At 37.9% G+C, this 15,493-nt stretch overlaps 1 protein-coding gene across 3 annotated transcripts in view; it reads right to left on the bottom strand.

The window, feature by feature from the left end:
- NSD3 (nuclear receptor binding SET domain protein 3) overlaps positions 1–15,493 on the bottom strand; it is a 122,844-nt gene that overhangs the window by 18,246 nt on the left and 89,105 nt on the right. For 2 of the 3 annotated variants that reach the window (XM_007516706.3, XM_016185388.2), the window contains exons 15-18: positions 13,474–13,620; positions 9,775–9,931; positions 2,966–3,168; positions 1,310–1,422 (exon numbers count right to left, since the gene is read on the bottom strand). In XM_007516706.3, the coding sequence (XP_007516768.1) occupies positions 1,310–1,422; positions 2,966–3,168; positions 9,775–9,931; positions 13,474–13,620 (620 nt within the window). The remainder of the gene's footprint in view (positions 1–1,309; positions 1,423–2,965; positions 3,169–9,774; positions 9,932–13,473; positions 13,621–15,493) is intronic. The other variant, XM_007516708.3, reaches the window with a different exon arrangement.

Below are 15,493 nucleotides of genomic sequence, written 5' to 3'. Positions count from 1 at the left end.
CTTTTGTTGCCCTGGTTATTTTATTGTTGTTGTAGTTATTATTGTTGTTTTTATTGCTGTCATTGTTGTTGGATAGGACAGAGAGAAATTCAGAGAGGAGGGAAGACAGAGAGGGGGAGAGAAAGACAGACACCTGCAGACCTGCTTCACCGCCTGTGAAGTGACTCCCCTGCAGGTGGGGAGCTGGGGGCTCGAACCGGGATCCTTAAGCTGGCTCTCACACTTTGCGCCACGTGCGCTTAACCTGTTATGCTACCACCGACTTCCTGTTCCTAAGTTTTATATATTAAATCATAATCAAATAAGTAAAGTGCTTTATTTAGTTCTGTGAGTTACTCTAGCAAATGTCAAACCTCAGAGAGGATATTATGGGAACCTCAGATTTACAGCCAGTTAGAAGCACGGGCAACAAGGAGCTGAGAAGTGCTGCACCATCTGAGTACACACATTACCATGTCCAAGGACCTGGGTTCAAGCTGCTGGTCCCCACCTGCAGGGGGCAAGCTTCACCAGTAGTGAAGTAGTGCTGAAGGTGTCTTTCTTTCTTCCTACCAACCTCTGCCTTCCCTACTGATTTTTCTTTGTCCTATGAAATCTTAGAAGCACCATCACCAGCAGCCGTAGAGGTGATAATCTAGAATTGCAACTGAAGTGACATCTGAAGAAATTGGGAAGGGGGAATCTTGTATGACAGAGATTTTCTTTCTTTCTTTCTTCCTTTCTTTCTTTCTTCTTCTTCTTTTTTTTTTTTTTTTTTTCTGATAGGACAGAGAGAAATTTAGAGGGGAGAGGAGACAGAGATATCTGTAGCACTGCTTCACTGCTTGTGAAGCTTCCCCCTGCAGATGATGACTGGGGACTCGAGCCTTGGTTCTTTAGCACGGTAACTTGTGCGCTTAATTAGGTGTGCTCCCACCAGCTTCCAGGACTGAGGTTTTAACTTGTGAAATCTCACACCCTTTCCAGGTACACAGCGCTGAATTTCACAGAACTGAGCTGAATTTCTCAGATACTCTGCTACATCCAAAAATTGTCAGAGGTGTGAAGAACTCTTCCCCTCCATACATTAGCAATCAGAGCAAAACACCAAAAGAATATCAAATATGCTGATTGCAGGTTTGAGAGGGCTGATCTAGCCAACTTCACATCTGACTTCACAGCAGCTACACATCTGACAAAAGCTTTCAGTTTGCTTTACAGAAGACTGGATGATAATTAGCAAAAGTCAAACAGAATTTCCTAACTAGGAGAGTAGTGCGTTTCATCTTGCCTGTAAATAACCAATGTTTTTTAATGGGCAAAAACTCACTTTGATGTGTTTGTAAGGAGGGGGTTTTCTTGAGTTTTTTTCGATCTCTAATGCTTCTTTACTTTCTCTTTGTGCTTTCAACTCCTGGAAACGTTTTGCAGCTTCTTCAAGTGCTGCCAATAAGATAAAACAAAGTATATATATCAATACCAAATAAATAAATAAATAAAACAAAATCTGTTAGGAGAGTAGTTTTACATTGCTTTTATAATGCACTGAATCTACCCTGAGATTTTCACTTTAAAAGTACATCCTGCATAATCTGGGAAATAGCATAGTGGATAAAGGAAGCACTGGCCTCTCAAGCTTGAGGTCTTACATTTCATCCTGGCATTGCATGTGACAGAGTGACATTCTGGTTCTCTCTCTCTCTCTCTCTCTTTATTTTAATTTATTGTCTTTATTTACTTCTTGGCTAGAGACAGTCAGAAATCAAGCGGAAGGGAGAGACAGAGAGGGAGAGAGACAGAAAAACATCTGCAACCCTGCTTTACCACTCGCAAAGCTTTCCCCCTGCAGGTGGGGACATATGGGCTTGAACCTGGGTCTTTGTGCATTGAAACATGTGTGCTCGCTCAACCAGCTGTGCCACCACCCAGCCCCCATCCTGGTTCTCTTACTCCTTTCCTCTCATAAATAAGCCTTTAAAAATTTTGTTTTCTGGAAATAACCCTCTACTATGACAGGGTCAATAGACTGAAATGGAGTAAAGCACACATGACTTCCTATTATGCTCTTTGTAAGCTGTTGCTTTAGAAGAAAGACCCTGGGCCAGGCAGTGGAACACCTGGTTAAGCACACACAGTATGATTCACAAGGACCCACTTTGAGCCCTAGCCCCCAACTGCAGGGGGAAAGCTCTGCAAGTGGTGAATCCAGGCTGCAGGTGTCTGTCTCTCTTCCTTTCTAGCTCCTTCTTCTCTCTCAATTTCTGGCTGTTTCTATCCAATAAATTAATAAAGATAATATTAAAAAAAGAAAAAAGGTCTTACTTCGATAATCAAAGATTCTGCATGTGCCAAGCAACTGCTAATTTTAATATAATGTTAGATTAAATTCATTTATTTTTACTGAAGAAACTAAACTTCTTTGATACTTATTTGGGGAAAAAAACAGTTGTAAAACTATTTGTGGGAAGCTTCTTACTACTCTTCTGTGGCAAAGAAGCTTCAACTTGATTAAAGAGGGTTCATTTGAATTAGGTATTTCTTTGTCAGGGGCACAAACCATGTTTGAGTCCAGTGCTCCCCACACTGAGGGAAGTGTCGGTGCTATCGTTCTTTCTGTCTCTCTTTCTGTCTGAAATAGTTGGCTTAGAATAGCGAAGCAATAAACAGCAAACAAGCTGAAGACAATACAAATACTTATAGAGAAAAGCCTCTACAATTGTGAAAAGTTGCTTGAAGAAACTTCTTTTACATATTCTGCACAGTCTCTTATACTGAAATGTATTATTCTAATTGCTTTGATTCTTACATGGTTCCAATGTGGCTAGAAATTTATGGACACTAGGTTAATCTGTTGGAAATTCTCTAGTACCAGAAATATGTCATGTGCAAATCAGGAGGTACCAAGAAACACTGGAGATCACTTCGGTAGTTTTTTTTTTTTTACACTTCGTTAGTTTTAAGCCATGTTGAAGTTCACCCAACGTACCTTTTTTGAAGGTTTTATTAATACTAGTCTGTCCTTCAGCAAAGTTTTTGTCTCCTTCAACATAAGGGAACACTCTGCCCTGATGTACCCAGTAGTAGTCATGAGAACCGAAGAAGAAGACAGGAAAGTCTCCCAAGTCATGTTTAAGGCCCTGGATATTCAGCGGCACAGACCTAGGATTGCAGATCTCTGCTGGCCACCACCTGAGAACAAAAGCAATTGTAGAACATGAGAATGAAAACTGCCATTCTCCTTTTAAAAAATCATTTTGTCTGGGGCGGGAGGGGTATCCATGGTTTATGGTATACTTATTGCCATACGGGGTACAACTTATCTCCCTGTGGTAGCTGTCTGCAAAACAGTCTTAACTGCCCACTTAGGTCCTTTTCTACCATCATGTACCAGGACTCCAATGCCTTAACCACTCTTTCCCACCCCACCCTTCCCCTAAAGTCCTGTTTGGTACAATCACATTATTCATTTTACATGGCTGATAGGAGAAAGATAAAAGGGTTTTTTACTTTGTTAGTTTCACTCAGATTTTAAAGACATCAAATACTTTATCTTTAATCCTGGCCAAAACAGATTATCATTTTAAAACATATTAATCAATGAATTAATGAAATAGTAACACAGACTAAACAAGTGAGGCCCCTAACACCTGGCTCTTTCCTTAAAAATATTATTTGGGGAGCCAGGCGGTAGCACAGTGGGTTAAGCGCAGGTGGTGCAAAGTGCAAGGACCATGGTAAGGATTCCAGTTCGAGCCCCCGACTCCCCACCTGCAGGGGAATTGATTCACAGGCAGTGAAGCAGGTCTGCAGGTATCTATCTTTCTCTCCCCCCCTCTGTCTTCCCCTCTTCTCTCCACTTCTCTCTGTCCTGTCCAACAAAGACGACATCAATAACAATAATAATAGCTACAACAATAAAACAACAAGGGCAACGAAAGATAATACATAAAATATTTTTTTAAAAAAGAAAAAATATTATTTGATATTTATAAAAGGCTATGGATAGTTTAATAAAAAGCTATAAAGAAGGTGATATAACAACAAACCTGTTACCCAATTTCAAATTTATAATCCTACCAATACTATTTTAAATCTAACTTAAATCCTAGAGAAGTCATGCATTTGTTCAAAATTGATAACATTTAATACTAAGATTACTGTTTAAGGTAGAAAAGTTTATTTCTGGTAGCTGAGAAAAGGTCATTTGTAAATAAACTAATAAAATGGGAGAGAGAGTGAAAAGTCTAAAATTAGCATCTTTTGATTATTGCTGGGGCTTGAGTCCCTGTATGATGAACCCACCATATCTGATGGCCATTTTCCCAATTTTCTTATTTTTAAATTAAATTTAATCAATTAATTATGTATTTTGCCACCAGAGTTATCCATGGGGCTCCGTGCCAGCATTACAAATCTGCAGCTCCTAGCAGCCTTCTTTTCCCCCCTAATTTTTAAAAAACATTTATTTATTCCCTTTTGTTGCCCTTGTTGTTTTATTGTTGTTATTATTGATGTTGTCATTGTTGGATAGGACAGAGAGAAATCGAGAGAGAAAGGGAAGACAGAGGGGGAGAGAAAGACAGACACCTGTAGACCTGCTTCACCGCCTGTGAAGCAACTCCCCTGCAGGTGGGGAGCTGGGGGCTCAAACCAGGATCCGTAATCCGGTTCTTGTGCTTCGCGCCATGTGCGCTTAACCCGCTATGCTACTGCCCAACTCCCTCCCCCCTAATTTTTATTAGAGAGAAATTGAGAAAGGATGGGGAGAGAGAGAGAGGGAGAGAAAGAGACACCTGCAGCCGGGGAGCAGAGGCACTTGATAATATGTGCGTTTAACTGTGTGCACCACTGCTAACTTAACTCCCATTTATTTTATAGAGTCAAAAAGAGCCAGAAGGGAGAGACACCTGCAGCAGTTCTAACCCCTTGTCCCCACTTGCAGGGGGGAAGCTTCACAAGTGGTGAAGCAGTGCTACAGGTGCCTCTCTCTTTTTTTAAAATAATTTTTTAATGTTTATTTATTTATTCCCTTTGGTTGCCCTTGTTGTTTTATTGTTGTTGTTGTTGGATAGGACAGAGAGAAATGGAGAGAGAAGGGAAAGACAGAGAGGAGGAGAGAAAGATAGACATCTGCAGACCTGCTTCACCGCTTGTGAAGTGACTCCCCCTGCAGGTGGTGGGCCGGGGGCTGGAATCCGGATCCTTATGCTGGTCCTTGAACTTTGTGCCTCCTGCACTTAACCCGCTATGCTACCACCCAACTCCCTTTCTCTCTCCCCCTTACTTCTCAGTTTCTCTCTGCCTGTCAATAAATATTTTTTAAAAGTTATGTTGCTATACATCAAAGAATTAATTTAAAATGTAGGTAAAGCACTCTAGGATGTGGTGATAAAGCCTTAGATTTTAAAACATGAAGTCCCAAGTTTGATTCCTGGCAGTGCATGCGCCAGAGTGATATCTGCTTTTCTGTCCTATAATGTCTCTCTATTAATTAATAAATTATAATAATAAAAATTTAAAAATATACAGAATGTAAAAAGTAAAATGAATGTAAAAATATATGTTCCAACTGTTAAAACAACATGATTTGGTATATTTAACATTAGGTTTTACTACAAAGGAGAGTATGAAATGGTCACCCTATTTTTTAAATATTTTATTAGTTATTTACTTGTTGTTAATGATAGATAAGTTTAGATACAAGAGCACTTTTTCTTTTTTTAAACTATTTTTATACTTTATTTATTTATTCCATTTTGTTACCCTTGTTTTATTGTTGTAGTTATTATTGTTGTTGTTAATGTCGCTGTTGTTGGATAGGACTGAGAGAAATGGAGAGAGGAGGGGAAAACAGAAAGAGGGAGAGAAAGACACCTGCAGACCTGCTTCACCGTCTGTGAAGCGACTCCCTTGGAGGTGGGGAGCCAGGGGCTTGAACTGGGATCCTTATATAGTTAAAAAAAAAAAAAAAAAGTGCTCTTGTATCTCAACTTTTCTATCATTAACAACAAGTAAATAAAATATTAAAAAAAAATAGTGACCATTTCATACTCTCCTTTGTAGAAAAACCTCTTCTTTCCATTTCATTAAAATGGTAAAGATCAAAGATAAAGAGAAGGTACTTCTCTCTCTTTTTTAAATTTTAATTATACCTTTTATTTATTCCCTTTTGTTGCCCTTGTTGTTTTATTGTCGTTGTTATTGATGTCATCGTTGTTGGATAGGACAGAGAGAAATGGAGAGAAGAGGGGAAGAAACAGAGGAGGAGATTAAGATAACACCTGCAGACCTGCTTCACCGCTTGTGAAGTGACTCCCCTACAGGTGGGGAGCCGAGAGCTTAAACCGGGATCCTTATATGGGTAATTGCGCTTTGCGCCACGTGCGCTTAAACCGCTGCGCTACCGCCCAACTCCCCTACTCCAATTTGGCATTTGCCTTTTAAAATATTATGGTTTCTGGGAGTCGGGCGGTAGCGCAGCGGGTTAAGCGCAGGTGGCGCAAAGTTCAAGGACTGACGGAAGGATCCCGGTTTGAGCCCCCAGCTCCCCACCTGCAAGGGAGTCGCTTCACAAGCTGTGAAGCAGGTCTGTAGGTGTCTATCTTTCTCTCCCTCTCTCTGGCTTCCCCTCCTCTCTCCATTTCTCTGTCCTATCCAACAACGACATCAATAACAACAACAATAACTACAACAACAATAAAAAGACAAGGGCAACAAAAGGGAAAAATAAATAATTAATTATGGTTGCTGTCTCAATGTGTAGGAACACTAACTTGGATGTCTGAGACCACGGAGGTCCCACGTTCAATGGCTGGTACAAACATAGGCCAGAGGTGTGAGGTGCTCTGGGTTTCCCTCTTTCTTGTTCACATAAATGAATCTTTTTTAAAACATATTTTATTTAGAAGGGGCTGGGTGGTGGTGCATGGGGTTAAGCGCACATAGTACAAAGTACAAGGACCCCTGAAAGGATCTGGGTTCAAGCACCAGCTTCCCACCTGCAGGGGGTCTTCTTCATGAGTAGTGTAGCAGGTCTGCAGGTGTCTATTTTTCTCTTTCCCTCTCTATCTTCTCCCCACTCAATTTCTTTCTGTCCTATTCAATTAAAAAAAAAAAAAAAAAGGGAAAAAAGGCCACCAGGATCAGTAGATTTGTAATGCTGGCACCAAGCCCTACCAATAACCCTGGAGGGGGGGACACAAACATTTTATTTAGGGTGGTGGCACACCTGGTTAAAGGAACAGGACTTGGTGCAAAGGACCTGGGTTTGAGAACACCTGCTCCCCACCTACAAGAGGGACTCTTCACAAGCAAGCATGAAGGTGTCTATCTCTCCCTCTCATTCTCCCCCTGCTATCTCAATTTCTCTGTCCTATCCAGTACACACACACTGGATAGAGACAGAGATAAATCGAGGGAAGGGGGAGATGACAGAGGGAAGGCAGAGAGAAAAAGAGATACCTGCAGCAGTGCTGGTGAAGTTTTCCCCCATAGGTGGGGAACAGGGTTTGAACCCAGGCCCTTGGGCACTTACTATGTGTGCACAAATGGGTGCTCCATTGTCTGGCCTACCAGATAAATAAATCTTAAAAGAAAAAATTAAAGGGGTGGGGGGTCAGAGGTAGATAGCATGATGGTTATACAAAGAGATTCTCATGCCTGAGACTCTGAAGTCCCAGGTTCCTGCAAAACCATAAGCCAGAGTTAAGCAGTGCTCTGGTAAAAAAAAAAAAAAAAAAAAAAGCAGCAAATAAATAAATAAAAAATAATATAATGGTAATAAAAATAAAATAAAATGGGGCTGGGTCTTGGCACATTGGTAGAGTGCACACAGTGTATTACCTGAGCTTGAATGCCTAGTCCCCACCTGCAAGATGCAGGTGGGAGAGAAGTTTCTTTCTTCTTCTTCTTCTTCTTCTTCTTCTTCTTCTTCTTCTTCTTCTTCTTCTTCTTCTTCTTTTTTTGCTGGGGTTGGCATAATGAATGCACTGCTCTTGGCGGCCATTTTTTTTTTAAAACAACATTTTTAGGATAGGACAGATAAAAATTGAGAGGGGAGGGGAAGATAGACACCTGCGGACTTGCTTTACTGTTTATGAAGTGACCCCTTGCCCCCTGCATGTGGGGATCCTTGAATGGGTCCTCTGTATTATGTATGCTTAACCTGGTGTGCCACCACCCAACCCCAAGAAATTTCACTCTACTTCCATCATAAAGAAAAGAGAGAGGAAATGGTGAGTTTTCTTGCAGGCACTGAGCCCCAGCAATAATCTTGGTGGCAAAAATAAAATAAAATAAAATAAAATAAAGCAAAGCATTATGGTATCGTCTACCAAGTAGTATAAAACTTTATATATTCAAACTGTCAATTTTTTAACTAGGAGTTGAAGATTTCTTGTTAAATGTTACAAAAGAAAAATAAGCAAGATGGTTTCAAAAACTGAATGTTCTTTATCTCCACTAAAGAACAAAAATTTTGAAGTTAGACAAGAATGCAACATACTTTAAAAACAGGATAAAAAAAAAAATTGAAATTCTACAGATACATTTTACTTAGGTTTCTACTTCCTGAGCTCTGTTTTGTCATCCTTCCAAATTCTGTGTTATTTTTGAGGGAGCCTGCAGAAATGACATTTGTCACATAGATCTTTGGTCTCTTCTTCCTCCATCCTTCCATTTCTTTTCACAGACCACTGGTTCAGCTCTCATTTATGGGGGTGCTGGGGACTGGATCTATGGTACCTCAGACCTGTAAGTCTTTTTGCATAAACATTATTTCTTCAGTCTTAAGATCTCTAACTAGAGAGCGCAACACCCCTGTGCTTTCTCTAGTAGTATCTATTTTCTTAGCAAGATGATAAATATGTTCAAAATGTAGGCAGTAGAAAATTTTAAGTATATTACTATCCTTGTAATACACTCAAAGTGAAAATGTTAAAGGAAAAAAAAAACCCATTAACAGCAATCCCATATAGTTTTTACTTCATTCTCTCAATAACCACAGATTCTTTTCTTTTCTTTTTTTTTTTTTCTCCAGGGTTATTCCTGGGGCTCGGTGCCTGCACCACAAATTCACTGCTCCTGGAGGCTATTGTTTTTTCCCTTTTGTTGCCTTTTTTGTTGTTGTTGTTGTAGTAGTTATTATTGTTGTTGTTACTGATGTCGTTGTTGTGGATAGGACAGAGAGAAATGAAGAAAGGATGGGAAAGACAGAGGGGGAGAGAAAGAGAGACACCTGCAGACCTGCTTCACCACTTGTGAAGCGACCCTCTGCAGGTGGAGAGCCGGGGCTTGAACCAAGATCCTTATGCCATTCCTTGCACTTTGCTACCACCTGACGCCCAAACCACAGCTTCTTAATGAAATAATTTCTCTTGATCACGAAAACTTGCTCTTTGCACAGTTATGATTTCTAGATAGAAGTAAACAGACCATATTTAGGGCCAGTGTGAGTTACTTTTACCAGCATATAAACTCTTGCTTTTATCAGAAATCTATATAAATTTTATTAGGCTACAAGAAAACATCTCCCCACTACTCATATAAGACACTTTAATTACTATAATTTTCAGAACTTAAGGACAAAGGCAATCAAACAATAAAACAGCAGAACTTCTATAATAACCATCACAGTCTTCTAAAAATGCAGACTCAAAATATATTTTTTCCTGTCTTTTTTAAGAGAGTAGCTTTGTGCTGTTTTATTTCACTCCTAGTCACTTTGTATACAATCTGGTGATTACCTATGTATGAACAACCACTGAGTATTTCCTTTTTGCCCTTGGAAAAACTTGCCTGTAATTTCCCAATTTGACCCAAACAATCTGCTTGTAATGTAGCTTCTTGCCAGCTTTACAGTCATTGCAATTCCAGCAGCCTTCTGGCATTTCTATGCTTAGGCATTCTGGATGGAAGGAAGCTGGGCATGATTCACAGCAGAGCAATCTTCCACCTTGAAACAAATAAAGAGTCTTAATAACTGAGAAAATAGGAAAGAGAAAAAAAAGGAGAAAGTTATCTCCATGCATTCAATTTAATTCAAATTGAGGGGAAATAAAGGGATTGAGTCATATCTATAATGGTGGATTAAAATAGAAAGCAACTGAACACATTTTAGCTATCTCAGTCCCTTTTCAGAACTCTAGTGGTCAGAAATTCAAAGCTTCCCAGTAGTACAAAAACAATAATGTACACTTTATCCCCTGTCCTCACCCCACCCAATGTGAACTACTGAGGTATCGGCATGGCAGGCAGGTAAAACCCACAACATCTGACAAAGTAGGTATATAAAACCTTTAGCTTTGTAAATCTGAGAGAAGATTTTTCAAACAAGTATATAGCAACTTTCTTTTCTCCTCAAAAGCAAAGAAAGCAAGCAGTGGTCACCTTTGTATTTTAATCCAGTGTCACAGTTAACTAAATCCCTTTATAAAAAATTATTAATAAAACAAAAGGACCATACTTTCTCAGTTGGTGATTATACTATGATTACCACTTCAATGAAGATAAAATCAAATGGGCTATACAGCAGTGGCTTGCAACTTTTTTTTTTTTATCATCAAGGATCTCTTTTTCCTTTTCTTATGGACCCATATGTTTTCAAATACTTTTGTCAATCCCATGCTTCCCTCCCACAAAAAAAAAAAAAATCAAATCAAAAAAAAAAAAAAAAAAAAAAAAAGTAACATGCAAATCTCTTATTTTTATTAGCCAAAGAGCCAATTAGAGCTTCTACTATTATCAGATTCAATTGTTAAAATCTTAGTCAAATATAAAGGTACTACTCATGAAGGCTTATTTTGGGCAAATCTGATTCTCTTAGATTTTCTGAAATGTAAAAAGAGATTCTGTGTATGGGGATTGGGTGGTGGCTCACTCAGTAGAGCACATGTTACCATGCATAAGCATACAGGTTCAAACCCAATGTTCCCCTCCACCCCCAACACCTGCAGGGGAAAAGCTTCATGAGTAGTGAAGCAGAGCTGCAAGCATCTCTCCTCATGTGTCTGTTTCTCTTGCTCTCAGCCTCTATCACAAGAAAAAAAATGAGGAGGGGGCCTGGAAATGATGGAGTCATGCAGCCAATGAAGTTCAGTGACAACCCCAGTGGCAAAAAAAAAAAAAAAAAAAACCTTTATCTGAGTACCTTCTTACATTATATTGAGAACCACTGCTCTATAGCATAAAAGTAACTATCAGTATAGAACTTTACACCATATACAAGAAATTCCCCCCAACTATGCTAGCAAAAGTCTCTCCTCTTAAATATATACATTAAAAAAAGATCTCTAGATTAAGGATAAAACTAGTATAACAAGCAAAATGTTTTTAAATGCAAAGAAATAAAAGAGACTGGAGAAATTACTTCTGATGGGTATTTCAACAAGTTAATAAGATTATCAACTGATGTTGAAATATAACAAAGTTATTTAGTACTAATAGAAAAAGTCACTTTTCCACCTGAAAATCAGGTCTATAAGCCCATGAGTGTATTGAGATTACAAATCTCATAAGCAATGTTAAAAGCCCTCTGCATCATATCAGCCCTTTGTCATATCAATGCTCATATCACCTTTTGAGGGTGTGCTACCAATTTTCCAGAAAATCTTGTCTTTCTTTACACTTTCAAACTTGTAACTGATTAACATAAAAACAAAAAGAAAATCCATATGCAATCAGTGATGAACTGAATTACTATATTTCCTCTGCTTAAAAGCTTTTACTTCAATCATCAAGGTTTTCTTTTTTTCCTTTGTCTGTAATCTCAATATGGATTAATTGCTCCAATTTTCAGCCTAGAGATTAGTTGCCTGAGTGTTCTTCTCCTAGGTAGTGAACTCTTCCATAAGTTCAAAGTAAAGTAAGATAATTCACCATAATTTTTCATTGGAAAGGAATGACCAATAGGGAACTCAGTCTTTGTAAACAGCTTTAGAAGATGTGAATATTATAGTTGATATGGAAGTCAGGCTCCACATTTTAACATTATAGAATAGTCTTTAATTAAGTCCTATTTCAGAGGAAATACAGGCCCAGAATCATAAATTTAAAAAATCATCACTTTTTTTTTGAATGCACAAATGAAACAGAAAAATAAAAATATGAACAATTCACCTTGGTGCTATGCAAATAAACTGCTTTAGGATGAGAAAGAAGTAAAGTATGTCTCAAGCTAAGCAAACAAGAGGGCTCAAAATAATTTCAATTCATGTTAATACTGAGTACAGAAAACAAAGTAAGCAACAGCTGATCTGGTCTAATTTTATAAAGGTGCGTGCAGGAAAGTATGACATTTACTAGTAATATAATGAAATACCTTGGGTAGTTAAATTTTATTACATTATGAAGTTAATCAAAAGTGTTTCTATCTTTGTTTTGAAAGTAGGTGGTAGCAAAGTGATATACAGCCTGACTTCAGTAGAAAACAAAAAAGCTAACACTCTCTAAAATATAGATTCTAATCAACTTGGTTAGTTTATACATAGATTCTAATCAACTTGGTTAGTTTATAGTACCTATTAGTTATGGGTTGCCATTTCAGATATCTAATAAAGAACAAATATACATCAAGTAGGCAACATAAGGAAAAGGTGTGGGAAAAGCCAATTTCAAATACTTAGGTACTTCCAAATACCTATATACTTAGGATATTGGATATGAATTATTCTTGAATGATTCTGACCCTGCTCCCCAGATCACAATGGGAATGTATTTAGGAAAAAGTCTTTACCTTTCTGGTTATTTATTTTGCCCTTGGAATAATAGTTCCCCAAATAAGACACTATCACTTAAACCACTTTCCCCCTTTATTACAAGTAGGATGTATAGTTTTAAAACCAAGACAGGTTTTTCTTCAGTTGAGTAAATGTATTGTGAGAACAGAAATTTATATTTAGCTCTTGGTTCTGCATGGATAAACTACCCATAAACACTTATTCAATTTAGAAGGATGGTCTTTCAATGTACAGTATTTGAGTTAATCTTCCCAGCTACCCAATAATGTTTAAGAGAAGGGCAGCTAATTTTCATAGCATGTCAACAAAAATATATCTATAAAAATTTAACAATTAACTATCATTACGCTGTTTTCCTTCTACTCATTAACTCATCTTTTAATTTACTTAAAAACTAGTGACTCATTACATTGTCTAATCTATCCTGACACAAAAAACAATTTTACATTATATTAAAGAGAAAGTCCAAGGATTTTATTCTATATTAAGTACAATCTTAGTTTTTCAACTTTAATGGCCCACAGATATATATGAAATATGAAATTTTATTTAAGAAAAGTAAAATTTGTAATAATGGAATTATTTTAAGCCCTTTTTAAAAATAACTTTATAGTCATATGAAGACATAGTCACAACCACCAAGGTAGAATTTAGCAAAAACAACAGATGGTGTTTTGACAGGCATACCCCCCTTCATTTAAAGAGAGAAAAATTGGAAATGCAAAAATAAAAACAAGAGATAAACTATTTTGATTATTACCTTTCTCATATTTCTTTTTGGAAGCTGACGAAGAAGGAATCATAGGTAATTTCATCAACTCTGCACGATTTGATTCATTCAGTAGGTAGTGGGATTTATAGGCATATGAACTGAACATGGGGTCTGAATGGTCCTGAACTATCAGCCCTATATGAAACAAACAGAAAGAGATGAGCTGCAATGAAACTACCCATGATTCCATGAGGAAAAAAAAATAAACCAACACCTATTATGTAGCTGCACTTGAAGTTGAGGGGGCAAAAAAGAGAATATAAAGAAAAAAGAAAGATCTGACAGGAAGACTTTCTATAGTGATTAAAAAAGAGCTTAAGCTATTTAATGTCTTATTTCTATTTAGGAGCCTACATATTACAGAAGCTCCAAATTAATCAGAAGATATAAACTGCATTTGACAACAGACAGAAAATACCCTATGAAAACCAAATGATCATTCCTTAATATTTAAAAGTACTCTCCAAAGAACAAAATGATATACCACTTAACTACTTACTAGATGTAAGAATTATGAAAAGGTGTGGAGACAGATCCTGACCCCCCTTCTCAATGTATCAAGTAGGACTCAAAGGAAAAACTGAGTTGCTCCCTTTAGTCTTCTCTTTTTTTTTTCCTCTCCCTTTTTAATTTTTTCACTGTCTTTATTGGATAGAGACAGCCAGAAATCAAGAGGGTAGGGAGAGAGAAATAAAGAAAGAAAGACAGCACTGCTTCACCACTCACAAAGATTTGCCCCTGCAGGTGGGGGACCTGGGGCTTGAACCTGGGCCATTACGCATTATAAACACCTGTGCTCAACCAGGTGTGCCACCACCTGGACCCCTGCCTTATCTTAAGATACACTATCACCAAATTCTAGCTTTCTCTGCCAGGTAATGAAGCTTATTTCTATCAATATGATTCATGATTCTAGAGGAACCTTAACTTGTTAAACTTTACTGAAAGAATACAAATTAATTTAAATATTTCCCTGTCATGGCATAAAGTGATTACCAACTTAGGGGTTTTATAAACAATCTTTTTTTTTTTTTTTTTTAAATCTACCAATATGGCTACATTTGGAAGAAAACTTAGTATCTACACTAACTCACCTGTGACATTTCTCTCTCTCCTTCCTTACACTTAAGTTTATTATATATTTACATTTGATTTTTAAGCTAAAATACGGTGAAATCAGGAAAATTTCCCCATTTGGTTACTAGTTAGTTTACAATGATTTAAGATCTTACAATAGAAATGACAATAGGTTTATCAAGATTTTTGTTAACTTTTAAAAATTATCTTTATTTATTGGATAGAGAGAGCCAGAAATCGAGAGAGAAGGGGGTGATAGTGAGGGAGAAAGACAGACACCTACAACACTGCTTCACCACTTGCAAAGCTTTCCCCCTGCAGGTAGAGTCCAGGGGCTCAAACCTGGGTCCTTGTGCATTGTAACATGTGCGCTCTACCAGGTGTGCCACCACCTGGCCCTGAGATTTTTTTTTTAACTGCCACCATGGTTACCACTGGAGCTCAGTGTCAACATTTCAAATCCACTGCTCCTGGTGGCCAAGTTTTCTGCTTTTTCTTCCCCCCTACCCCCCACTCTTGTTTTTATTTGACAGGCCAGAATGAAATTGAGAGGGGAGGGGAGACAGAGAAGGAGAAAGAAACCTGCAAACTTGTTTCACCACTTGTGAAGTGCCCCCCCTACAAATGGGATGCAGGGGCTTGCGTATGGTGGTATGTGAGCTTAACTGGGTGCACTGCCACCCTGCACCTCGAGATGATTTTGAGAAGAGGGAAACATTTGTTTTTCAAAAGGGATTGTCATTTACTTTTTTTTTGGGGGGGGCAGGATAAGAATGAGTGATAGGGCCTTTTTATTCACATGTTGACAGGCCCACCTCAGCAGAGAGAAAGTCATTTACTTTTTAATGTAATGTGAAATTATTTTATTTATTTATTTAGACATAGGTAGAAAATAGAGTGACAGATACCACAGTGTAGAAGTTTTCTTTAA

This window comes from Erinaceus europaeus, chromosome 2 (assembly GCF_950295315.1).
Source record: "Erinaceus europaeus chromosome 2, mEriEur2.1, whole genome shotgun sequence".
Taxonomy (NCBI): domain Eukaryota; kingdom Metazoa; phylum Chordata; class Mammalia; order Eulipotyphla; family Erinaceidae; genus Erinaceus; species Erinaceus europaeus.
This window is presented reverse-complemented; position numbering and strand designations above follow the sequence as displayed.